This window comes from Pelodiscus sinensis, chromosome 3 (genome assembly GCF_052426305.1).
Source record: "Pelodiscus sinensis isolate ZL-2025 chromosome 3, ASM5242630v1, whole genome shotgun sequence".
Taxonomy (NCBI): domain Eukaryota; kingdom Metazoa; phylum Chordata; order Testudines; family Trionychidae; genus Pelodiscus; species Pelodiscus sinensis.
Genome location: NC_143054.1, coordinates 35,503,558 through 35,516,874, shown reverse-complemented (window position 1 = coordinate 35,516,874; position 13,317 = coordinate 35,503,558). Strand labels below are relative to the sequence as shown.

Genomic DNA, 13,317 nt, shown 5'->3' with positions numbered 1-13,317 from the left:
TGGCGGCACCCCGCTTATGCAAATGAAGCCCGGGAAATTCAAATCCCGGGCTTCATTTGCAATTGCGGTATGCCTACATTACCCCGCTAGTTCGAACTAGTGGGGTAGTGTAGACATACCCATATAGATCTCTCTCAATTTTGACTACTGAAGCAGATAGGTATTAAGGAAAACATATTTTCAGGATGATCATATTCAGTTCTTTGGCTTATTCCCTTGTCTACACTGAGAAATGCCATTGCATCATCAACTAACATGATGTTAAAGAGAGGACAGAAACAGAAAGAGATGATATTAATAAGTGAGGAAGTGGAGATAGAGGAGGAAAAGCAGAACAGTATGGTCAAAGAAGCCAAGAATATAGAGTGAGTGGAGTGAGTGATCAAAAAGCAGCAGTCAGACTGTGGGAAAGGGGTACAGACAAGAGATAGAGATGGCCATAAAGTAGCTATTAGCTTCCCTGTACAAATAATGGGGGGGGGGGGGGGAAATCCCATGAAAATATGGTGGTTTGGGGAAAAAAATCTGAACTTTAAGTGGAAAGCTCACCACAGTTAAGTTCTTCTGGTGTTATTGTGGCCACTGATCTTCCCTGGATCCTCCTTGGATACTCACAAGTAGCTGCTGCTTGAGCATTGCCAGATTCTGCATATGTCTTCAACAAGTCTGCCAGCCACAGTATTTCACAGTCACAATGCAGAGCATTTGAATCCAAACGCCTGTATAAAATGAGAATCTTCCATTTTACTTGCTAATTAGCTGAAACAGTTCATTTGATTTTATAAGACTTAGGAAAGATCTCTGTCTATTCAGTTCTTAAACACAAAAACCTACATTAAAAGAAAGCCATATTCCCCCTTGTGCATATACATTATGATATAGTCTTTTAACTACGTGATCACATGCTATTTCCCAGAGTAGACCACTCCTCACTCACTATAAAGGATAGACAGTGTTCTCTGTTGCAGGCTATTCAATACTTTTTGTCCTCCTTGTTCAATGACGGTTCGCTAACCTAGCCAATCTGCAGAGTCCAGTTTGGTAGTTGTTCTCTAAGAATACCTAACTCTACACAAAATGGCTCAGAGGAAGAAGAGAGCTCTTTTTTACCCTTTAGGAAACACCCCTAGGATGCAGGATATCCTGTTCAACTGCTTTTTCTGCTTAATGAGAAGAGATTTGAACAAAAGTTTCTCACCTCTCAGATGACTGCCTAACCATTGAACTATGGTGTCATTCTTTGACTCAATGGAAACAGCTGGACCCAGTGAAACAGTTTCAACAGGTGATGATGAGAGAAACTCACATCAAAGTAACCCATAGTCCAATAGGGAAGGTATGGCGACGCGTCAGGTACCCTCCGATTCTGCACCCCGTCTACAGCAAGGTGAGACTCTGCCAGCCAGTAGAATAGAGAGGGTTTATTGCTTGTCCAGGATACAGCACAGCATAGGCGCGATGTGGAAATATGAGTCAGGAGCTGGCAGCCTTAGACCCCTTGGGATAGGGGTACACAGGCCCCTGAACCCCCAGCACTCCATTTAGTCTGTTCTCTTCATGTTTTCGCAGCCAAGACTGCCCCTACTCCAAGCCACACACTTCCTTTGTTCAGACCCCTTCCCTGGACAAGTAAAAACCGGTTGGGCCATGGACTATGTGACATGAGGGTACTCAGGGCGACCCCCCGCTGGGCAGTGCTTACAGACACAGGCCAGCAGGGGTCACCCACAGCCCAAGCATAGCAACCAGCAAGTGGATAGCACCCCCACTACGTCATATAAGGTCAGTCACCTGAGAGGGGACACCCATGTTCAAATCCCTTCTTCTTGTTAAACAGGAGGGAGAACTGAACTGAGGTCTCCCACATTCTGGATGAGTTTCTTAGCCACTGGACTAATGCTCACAAGCTTTCTGCTCTGGGCTATTCTGAATAGTTAGGCACGTGTCAAGTCCATTCTGAAGGGGAATGGCTTAGGCACCTGACTCTAGGAGAGATTTCCCAACTATAGGGAGAACTGAGCCTGCCTACAGGACATGCTCTGAAAAGACCAGAGCTTACTACACAATGATCTCCCTGGCATCTGATATTGGCTAACTCAGGCTTCTCACCTAGCATGTTGATTGTGTGGAACCCATTCTTAGGCTACTATCTCTCCTCATTCATTGGGCATCTAAATCAGGGTTTGTGGATTCCACTGGGCAGCTAGCACCTGAAAGTTAAATGCTGCAATGGACTAAGGGCCTTTGTGAATTGGACCAAAGTGCCTAGATCACTTCAAAAAAAAAGTCACTAAGGGTACATCTACAAAGCAGTGTTATTTCAGAATAACTGACATTATTCCGAAATAACAAAATGCATGTCTACGCAGCAAGCCATTATTTCGAAATAATGTTGAGATGGAGGACTTCTTACTCTGACTCATGCTAACCCTCATTTCATGAGGAGTAGGGGAAGTCGAAGGAAGAGTGTTCTTACTTCTACTTCCTTCTGTGTAGACGGCGCCAAAAGCCAAATTAAGCTGGTTTGACTTAAGCTACGCAATTGACATGGCTGAATTGCGTAGCTTAATTCGACTTTAGCCCTGCTGTGTAGATGTACCCTTAGGTTCCCAAAACACTAAAGTACTTTAAACAATTTTACACTTGGTCTGTACAGTTTAGGAAGGATCTGGAAAACACAAACTAGAGAAAATACAATAAATCTTATACTAGACTAGAGGATAAAAGGAATGTAAAATGTACAGAAGGAGGAATGGCTATAGAATTTGATTTATTTAATCTATAAAATAGAAGACTTGCTGCAGGCCAGGGCATAGTCTATACATAAATTCAAGATAACAAATCAAGAAAGAGGTTTAGTCACAGTCATGAAAGACTGAAGGATAAAGACCATGGAAGTAAAAGTTTAAACTAGGATATTTAATAGTAAAAACCATTAGACAGTGGAACAGACTGCCAAAGGAGGTGGATATTATAAGATGAGATATAAGTATAATCCAGTGGCCTCCAACCTTTTTACACCCAAGATCACTTTTTAAGTTTCAGAACAGGCGAAGATCTACTGCCCCGCCCACATTACATAAGGAAATCTAATGTAAATGTACTGCGCAGGTGCGCAGTTCAGAGAGGGTTCAAGAGCTACTCTTAGAGCCCCTGAGATCTACCGGTAGATCACGATCTACTGGTTGGTGACCACAGAATTAGACTATTTCGGTCTTTTAGTATAGAAATTTAATTTACTTACAGTCTCTTCATAGATTCCAAATGACTAAATGTCCCAGGAACTAAATGAGCTATTCTGTTGTTATGCAAAAATCTATTGAAAACACAGGTAAGTTCATGTATGAGTTCACATTTTGAATTGTCTTCATTCTATATACATTCTTCTACAGATCCTTAAAGATAGACTAATTTCACATGTACAAATAAACATTTTTAAAATCAACTTTCTGCTTCTACTTTTTTTTTTTTTTTAAGTTTTCCATAGCCCTGTCTCCTCCTCCACCTAAGGAAAAAAAAAACATTTTTAGCCTACACTGGAGACAAAAACTACCTAAAATGTAACATACAGCTAGAGGATGGAAGTAATCATATGAGCCATTTTTACAAAAAATGTAATCCTTCTGTATCATGTTTCATGCAATCTATTTTATGATAGACAAATGTCAATTACAAATGTTCTGAACTCATTTTCACATTGCAAATTGTACACAAAACAGCATTACTAAACTGTCTCCCTAATCTAGGGCCTAATCAGATGTCACTGGGAGATAAGCGTGTGCCACACTTGCCAAAAAGTGCTTAGCACTTCACTCCTCAATTTCACTGAGCATTAAAGTTTCAATACAAAATAAAAGCTACATTACAGATCGGAAAGTTTTTTCTCACTTTCTACACTATTGATCTGGATCAGACAACGCAGCTAGTTGACGACTACATCTTATTAAATTTCCAAACAAAAATGAAACTTACAGCCTTTCAAGTTTTGGAAGATGTGTAAATGATTCAGGTTCCAATGTTTCTATGTGATTAAAGTGCAGATACCTGTAAATGTATTAAACAAACATTACTGAAATAATTTATTTAATGAAAATAGTACTGTGCAGCTAGGAACTTGGTGTGTAAAGGACTTCTCATGCTGCCGAGCATATCTGAAAATGACAACATGTTAATGATGTAGTGGCATAATTTTCTGTAGATGTCTTTTGGATCCTACACTTTTCCATGAAAGAAAGAGGTCCCACATAATAGGAAGGTTTTAAAATGTGCTACTATATTGGTAATAACAACAAGATACTTGCCTCAACTAATCAGACTTTGAACAATCTTCTGTCAAAACTAAATATTTACAAGGACTCATGGGACAGTGAGTTTGTGTGTATCACAGAACTTGTAAAATATGACAGATGGTAGTATTTGCAAAAAAAATATAATATCGCAGATCCAAAAAACATTTTTTCATAAACTCAAATAGATATTATCAATTAACATTAGAAATGCAAAAACAGTATCATTTATACAAGTTTGGATCAATCCATTAATATGCATAATGTGTTTTATTTACACTAGAACAAAGGGGAATACTGAGAAATACTGATTGTACATTTTTTGTCCTTCTCCCCTGCAATTATCATATTTTTCTAGTGAGTCCTGCCACAACATGAAATAACTTGATTTATTTTATATGGTTGAATAAATGAATATGATACTATTTTCTGTAAGAAAAGGTTTTAGCTTTATTTGTAAATATTTGCAGCCTATAATGTACATGGCTATATTTTTGGTGTCCTGCCATTTGAATAGCATCAGAATGACTGCATCCTTTCAGAGATGCTGTCTATAGGTCTTTTTCCTAAAATACCATTGACAAATCAGTGAGAGTTAAAGCTGTGGCAATTCTAACTTCCTCTTATTCCCTCTCAAAAACTTAAATTTACAATAGGACCTCTCCTTGTCCTCTCACCAGAAATAGCCTATTCTCAAATTCATAAACACAAAATCGGTGCAAGTGTGCTGCATCACCAACTGAACAGATCTCCCTCCTAGAGAATCTACCCAATACAGTAAAACTCCAATAGTCCGGCATCCAATAGTCCGGCACTCCTGATAGTCTGGCATCAAAATGGCAAGAGCCTAGTGAGTGAGCTTCGGCAAAAAAATTAGTCACAACTTAACAGCGGCAGCAGCTGAACTGAACAAAAAGGGTAAAAAAAGGCTTTAAAAAACTAAAACATTACAGTATACTGTATGCAGTATATACAATAAAAAGGGTTAAGAACACTTTATATACAGTATATAATGTATACAGTATATATATATAACCATCTTATAGTACCTCCTGATAGTCCGGCATATCTGATAATCCGGCACCACCTAGGTCCCATAGGTTCCGGATTATCAGAAGTCTACTGTAGTTATTATTGTCCAGTGTATGAATTGGAAGCTAACTGCAACACTAAAAAAAGATACATCAAATAGAGGGTATGTAATGGCTCTTCCTGGAAGACAAAAGCCTTGTATTTAAATACTTGGCACTTACGAAAAGTCTGAATCTGCATGATCAAGGGTTGCAAATTTAGGTTCGTATTGGTTTATGAATATTAGTATTAACAATTTTGTCATGTATTTTGAATGTATTATCCAAACTTTTCAGATGAATAAACAGGAAGCAGAGCTATAGTTGTAGCTTGGGAAATGATTTGTTAATATGCTGGTGAACTCTGACTCCTGATTATATCCAAGCATAGTCAGACTTCTAAAAGTTTGCCTTTTTTGGCCTGCCCCACTTTTCTCCCCCCATGTGAATGATTCAGTAGGAGATTAATGAAACCATAAAAAAACCCCACCCAAAATTAAAAAAACCCTCAGTGTGAAAAGATGGAAGATACTTCAAGAGCAGAAACTCTCTTGCTTGGAAACACTCTCATCACATTCCAGCCCCAGAGCAAAGAGCAAAAAGCCTATCACATGGTAAGACATGGGAAATCAAATGAAACGAGGGATAGGAAAAACAAATTGGGATAATCTCAGAAGCCATTATTACCCACAAAAAACTACCCCTTTCACAGCACAGGGCCACATAAATAGTTTAGCAACCAGAGAAGTTCCCAACAACCTAGTATTGATGGGCTGCTGACAGAAAAGGGGCCTATCAATCACAGCGCTATCATGAAAGAGAAAGTGGTTCCAGTAGGGGAATCAGAAAAACAGCCAAAGCAATAAATCTAAGTGAATGTGACAAGTAAAATCTACTAGACAGCCAATGAATGTGGCTTGTGAAGTTCTCTGGTAAATCATGAAGAAACTCAGAATTATTTTTATACATGGAGCAATTACAGCTAGCCAACAATAGCTTTTTCTTATGCAGAAGACAGGGCAGGCCTTAGTGTCTTCTTATCAATCCCAAACTTAATGATTCCTAACACTTTACTTTGTTCCCTTTTTTTTTTGACTGCTGCTAAATACGGAGTGGATGAGTTCAGAGAACTATCCACAGTGATTTCAAGAGCTCTTTCTTGAGGGGTAACAGTTAATTTAGACCACTTCATTTTATATGTACAATTGGGATTAGAGACATGCCTGTGGAGAATTTCTTCTGGAGATTGTCCTAATCACCAACAGAAGTTGGTCTAGCATAAGCTATTACCTCACCTTGTCTCTTTTTACCTTGCTTCACAGGACTTATTCACCAGAAACTTATACATCTCTGCTTATTCATCAGGTTTTTAAATGACCACACAAGTACAAAGATCATTTTATCACATATACCAGTTTCTGAACAGTTGTGCTAACACATTTTTACCTGAACTAGTTTTTCTTCAGCATCAGATATACATGTATTCTTTTCCCATCTACTTTTATAGAACAAACATTCTAATAAAGGCCATTGGACAAAAAAAATTATTTCCCATATGTCCTTGGTGCAGCACTAGGCAGTATGGCAGTGCCTCTGATACCCAAAGAAGCCACATCATCAAATGGTTCACTTTCATTGATCCTCCCTTTGTGCCCAGCTCTGACACACCTTTGATGGGTGGGCTAACCCAGGTTAAGAATTGCCTTATGGAAATACCCACGGGGATGGAAAATGCCAGTCCCTACTCCCTAGCATAGTAATTTCTGCTTTAGTGGACAAAGCAGAGAAGACCTTTTGCTCCAACAGCTGGAAAAGGCACTTCAGCAACATTGTGTAGAATGTGTAAGGCCAGATAAGGCACAAAGATGTCAATCACTATTCACTACAGCTAACAAAGTTCCCAGTTGTCTCAACCTTGCATTCCATTAGTCTGGCTTTAGCAACTGAGAGAGTGAGATTGCTTCTCTTCATCTTCTCACTTAAAATACTTTGTGTACAGCCATTCACACATAATGGACATGAGACCATGTTGGCTACAATGAACAGCTATATGGTGGATGCACTCTACAATGGGAAATGAGTTTGTACTTATAGTTTGTACAATTTTTCTTGTCTAATAAAACCTCCCGATCTTTGGAGGGGAAAGCATTTAAAATCCATAAAGTGAGTTCCAACTATGTATTGATTTCAAGAGGGGTAGTGTTAGTCTGTTTCTGCAAAAACAATGAGAAGTTCTGTGTTACCTTTTAAAAGACTTTTGAATCTGACAAAGTGGTTTTTACCCACAAAAGCTTATGCCCAAATAAATTTGTTAGTCTTTACAGTGCCACAGGACTCCTTGTTGTTTAAGTATGTCAGTAAATAATATTTCACTGACTATCCAAAAGGTCATTATGAGCAGTTTACTCAAAAATGATCCAACAAATATCTGTTTGTTTTGAAAAATGCTCCCTTCTACTACTATTATTTACTGTAGGTATGGTGCTAGTGAATATTTTTTATTTATTTATTTATTTATTTATTATTCCTGCAACATCTAGGAGTCTTATTCATAGAGGCCCCAATCAAGGATCCATTATGCTAGATGCTGTACAAACATATAATAAAAAGGGAGCATTTTGGAGAGGAAGAGTAGTCAAGGATTTTGCAGAAAAAGGTTTTGTTCTCTTTGTGTGAAAGATACTATAGACGTGCTCTTTATAATATGTTAGCTACTTTGGAAGAAAAACATGGGGAAGAGATCATAGGACATTATACATACAAGCGCTAAGAATTTCACTTTAATTATGGTTCAGCTTCTGTGACCAGATCTAAAAAAATGTCTGGTATCCATCAAATTAAGTATATGTGGCACCTGCAATTTGCTATGATTAAATTAATATTCAGGTACTACATATATTTGACTTGATTTTTCAGTGGTGTCACTCTAAAATTATGCTGGTACAAAGAAGATAAGAATCTGGTCTAGAGGTGCTACTCCAATTGCTGAACACAGAGGGTGAGTGGGGGGTTTCTAATAAGTCATTAGGAGATGATGATGCCATAAAGCAGCGGTGGGAGATCTCTAGCATGCCGCCCACATGTGGTTCGGCAGGGTTAATCGCTGGTGGGCTGCTGGATACTTTGTTGGATACTGTTTGCAGCTCCTAGTGGCTGCAGTTTGCCATTCCTGGTCAATGGGAACTTAAGGAAATAGCACAGTCCTGGCCACTACTTCCTGCAGCTTCCACTAACTGGGAATAGTGAACCACACTTGTCACGAACAAAGCGTCTAGAGGCCCACCTTGATAAATCAAATGCAGTCCGAGGGCTGGAACTTCCTCATCCCTGCCATAAAGCTTATGGGAAAAGTGGAATCCTACCAGAGGATAACAATGGGGGGCGAACTATAATGTTGATATACTTGTGTTTCTGCATATGTAATTGTGTCCCTTGAAGCAAATTACACTTGTGGTTTCTCTCTCAACATTATAACTTAAGAAAACTCAGGTAAGGATCAAACAAAACCTTCCATTACTCTATTCAATTGAAATGTATAAATACATAAATTCTCATTGACTGGAATAACAGTAAAATAAATACACACAAAACCTTCCAGTTTCATTCTGTGTGAATGCTAAACAAATATTATGAACCAAATTTTTTCTTTCAACATATAATTCTCAGACCTCAGAAGGAGTGGCACTGTGTATTAGAACAGAAAATTTGGTGTAGTCAATAAACTTAGAAATGAATTATTTTAATAACTAAAGAAACTAATAACCTGTATTACTCTTAATATAGTGAAATAGCACAGAATTGTGGATATGGCACTAGACCAGTGTTGGGCAACCTCCAGCCCACAGGTCACACGTGAAGACATTTTGCTAATGTTGTCCATCTGCAGGCACCGCCCCCTGCAGCTCCCAGTGGCTGCACTTCTCTGTTTCTAGACAATGGGAACTGTGGCAAGCAGTGGCCAACATGTCCCAGCAGTCCTTACATCTGCAGACACTGCCTCCACAGTTACCCCTGGCCAGAAACAAAGAAATGCAGCCGCTGGGCCACAGCCACAAGGAATTTTTGGGGGCAGTGCCTGTGGATAGTCAATATCAGTGAAATCAGATAACTCTGATGGGCTGGTTGCCCACTACTGCACTAGACTGGTCAGAAGACTTTGACTGGATTTCCAAGCTCTGTCATTGCCCTAATGTGTTAACCTTTGGCAAACCATTTCATATCTCAGGGTATGTCCACACTAGTCCCCTAGTTCGATCTAGGGAGGCTAATGAGGGCGACTGAAATTGCAAATGAAGCACGGAATTTAAATATCCCGTGCTTCATTAGCATGTTCCCGGCTGGTTCATTAGCATGTTCCATTTTAGAAATTAACTGTCTACACGTGGCAGTGAAATGGGATTCCGAATTAAAGCCCTAAATCGAATTAGCTGGTAAACCTCATTGCAGGAGGATATTTAAATTCTGCGCTTCATTTGCAATTTCGGTCACCCTCATTAGCCTCCCTAGATCAAACTAGGGGGCTAGTGTAGACATACCCTCAGTTTCCACATTTGTAAATGGAGAATAACAATGCTTACCATTCTTTTTAATATATACAAATAAACGGTATGAAATGATATGCAATATTAGCATATACATTTAACAGAATTATATCATTTCTAGAACTGGGAGACTGTTCAAAAGAACAACTACATTATATTTACAGCCAGGGGTAACAAACATAATCCAAGTGAAGTGGGACGTTAGATGTCACTCCACACTTTAACAAGTAAAACTGAAACTGTCAAATTAAGTTCTAAGTCTCTTCTGTCCCATATGGCAGGGGTGGGGAACCTAAGGCCCTGCTCCCCAGCTTGCCTGGATCCAGTTCTTTCCTTTAGGAAAGACGACTCCCTTTTCAGGAATTCATTCTCAATGAAATTCACCCTGTGAATCAAAAATCCTTTGCAAGATTAATGGAACCTTAAGACTTTAGAACGTTGCAGACAGAAACGCAATATTATCCATCTGGCTATCGCTGTTTCCAATAGTCCAAGTACTACTTGAATTATTGTGTTGCAGTGAACTGTTTTCTGATTAAGTAAATGGTGAATAAACAAACATAGGTGAAATAATAAATTTCTTTCTAATCATACTACTTCCCTTCATTTTCAAATCAAATTCATCTTCACTTGAAACTTAGTAAGAAAGCAACAGGTTATACAACTAATTGTAGTACTTTCCACATTAGAGACAAAGAGAATACCGCTCCTATTTCCACCCTCTGTCTCCCCCAATATACAGCCCACACGTGCATCAAAAGTATTCATATTTTTATTTAAAAGGTTTTTAAATGAAAGATAAAAATGCTGAATTATGTTGAAGAGCGTGATTCAAACTTTCATTTACACTAGTATAAAACGAGAGCAATTCCAGGGGAGCTAAAAAGAGTACCAGCACTGTAAAACCAATGTAGGTGAAAGCAGAATCAGATCTTGAATCACTAATGAATGCACACTCTTTTCAATATTGGTCTCTGATCATGCTTCTTCTCCAAGTCTCCTACATAGTGCACTGGAACACTTGGAACAAGTAAATCACAAATAAAAGACAAACATACAAATAAACAATTTGACACAGAGATCAATTTTTGTTTTTTCACATGCAAATGATTACAAGAACATCTGACTAATATCCCATTTAGGGCAGACGTGCAAGGCATGCAGGCAAAAAATACTGATCAGGACGTGCACTTTTCCTCTGAAAGGTAACCAAGCGGATGACAGCACAGAAGAGAGAGGCACTTACAGTTGTTCTAGAGAGGCAAGTCCTTTAAATGCTTGCCTGTCAATTGACTGGATTTCATTCTTGTACAAATAGCTGAAACAAGAAACAATCAGTAATATTAGTACACAAACAACAGCTACATTAAGGTGGAAAAGAAGAAAACTGACACATGAAGACAGTTTTTCTACTACATATAAGAAAAACAAAACAAAAACATGTACATACTAAAAATGCTTCCTGTTTAAGAGTCCATTTCCCAGGCCCACCAGAAGAGGCACAGAAGAATGGGGCTTTGTCTACCCTGACACTGATCATTGGGAGAGCCTTAAGCCTTCCGATTGCTACCATGCCCTTTTGGAGGTTCCTTTGCCCTCATTTTCAGAACCCTGCAAATCTGCAGATATCTGTAGGTATCTGCATCCACGAATGTGGAAGTGGCTATCTACTCTTCATTTTTGAGGATATGGAGGCAGATACAAATTTTATAGTTAGGCTCCTGTAAATTTGTGGCTATCCACTTTATATCCATGGATGTTCGCATCTGCGGATGTGGATGAGGATATCCCCGGATCATGTTTACAGCTGCAGATACAGATATAAATGTTGCATCCATGCAGGGCTCTGTTCATTTTCCTGATAGGCTTTCAATAGGATGGGAGTGGTAGTTTGATTAACTGGATCTCCCAAAGAATCCTGAGGTTGCTTGCAGCCCCCAGTTTTCTTTAAAATGTTTGGTTTGAATGCTATACCTAACAGTGTCTAATCTGTGACAAGTCTTGGCAATTCATATCCCCCCTACACTTCAGTTATGAAAGAAAAAAAATTGCTTTAGCCCCTCACACCTAATTGCTTGAGCCATAGAACCTCTTTCATTATAAATTAAGCACTGGAAGAAATTGTTACATTTTAATGGAAATGTACTTTCCTTCATCAAATTCAGGTAATAAAAAGGAGAGAATTTATACAATTGTCTTTTTGATAATCTCCCAATTTTTAATATATTCAAGAATAAATGCAAGTCAGTATTTTACTGTAACACCATTAACACAAAACACCATAAATATTTTCCCCCGATATGGGACATGGATGTTAAATATGTTGCACTACTATCCACACTAGTACTATCCAGAATCAACACACATATAATACTAAGTTGTTTCTATATGCTTTGTATTCCTCCCCTTGAGAATGAAAACAAGTTGCTGAACACGTGCTAAGTGCTCCGAAGATATGCACAAATTTAGACTCATCTCAATTTTGATGTTCTAGAAGTTGGTACAAATTCTGCCTAAATTCTATATTTATTATTTCCTTGGGAAATGTTTGGGGAACAAAATAAACTTTTCACATTGCTATAGACATTCCAGTGTTCTATAAAACATTAGAAGTGCTGCACTTCAAAAATCAGGGGATCAAAGCGTCCTGTTACTTACATCAAGGAAACCCAATGTGTCCCAAGAAGTCAGATTTTAGACATAAATAACTGAATTTGTATTGTGTCCTTCATTAACCAGCTTCTCTGAGTTAGGTAAACAGATGTTTCCCTTTTACTTTATTAAGAAATATCCTTTTTTGGCACCAAATAAAACCTATAGCTACTAAATGAGGGAGTTCATACTATGCCAATTAAAATGTTTAGGCAATATGAGGATTCCTCCTCCTCGTTTCAGGAGGAAGGTATTTTGCTGTCATCCATAAATGAAAGGATTTTGTAGGTGTTTTGTGAGCAAAACTAGACTAGACTGTATTAGACATATGAAGATGAAATGGAGAGTGTGGTATCATTGGGTCACAGGTGTGAGAATAGCAAGCACAGGCTGAGGGAAGGTAAAAGCATGCATTTTGTGTGTATTAGATGTTGACTTCTTGCTCTGAAATTATCACACAACACATAGCCAGAGGAATAGAGGGGAGACAAAAAGTCAGAAGACAGAGTAAAACCCATTGTTTTATGTTTTTAACAGCTGATGATTTGTGGGACCATTCTTGTGATTTTTTTGGGGATCTGTCTCGTGATTTTTGATCTCTTGAGGTTGACAATACTGGTCATTCAACACAAGAGCAAAGCAACTCAAAAAGCACTCGGTCCCAGCCAATAGAGGCATTTCCAGACTGCAACATACTGGGAGGGGCGGGAACAGAAGGGGATGGAAGTTACACCCTTCCTCCTGGGAAGCCTTTCCTGTCCACTGCTA

At 38.7% G+C, this 13,317-nt stretch overlaps 1 protein-coding gene across 2 annotated transcripts in view; it reads right to left on the bottom strand.

Moving 5' to 3' along the window:
* The window catches only part of PXDN (peroxidasin), a 122,804-nt gene that overhangs the window by 64,044 nt on the left and 45,443 nt on the right, over positions 1-13,317 (bottom strand). Inside the window, exons 4-7 of one of the 2 annotated variants that reach the window (XM_006131038.5) lie at positions 11,144-11,215; positions 3,973-4,044; positions 3,245-3,316; positions 550-719 (exon numbers count right to left, since the gene is read on the bottom strand). In XM_006131038.5, coding sequence (XP_006131100.1) covers positions 550-719; positions 3,245-3,316; positions 3,973-4,044; positions 11,144-11,215 — 386 coding nt within the window. The remainder of the gene's footprint in view (positions 1-549; positions 720-3,244; positions 3,317-3,972; positions 4,045-11,143; positions 11,216-13,317) is intronic. The other variant, XM_006131039.5, reaches the window with a different exon arrangement.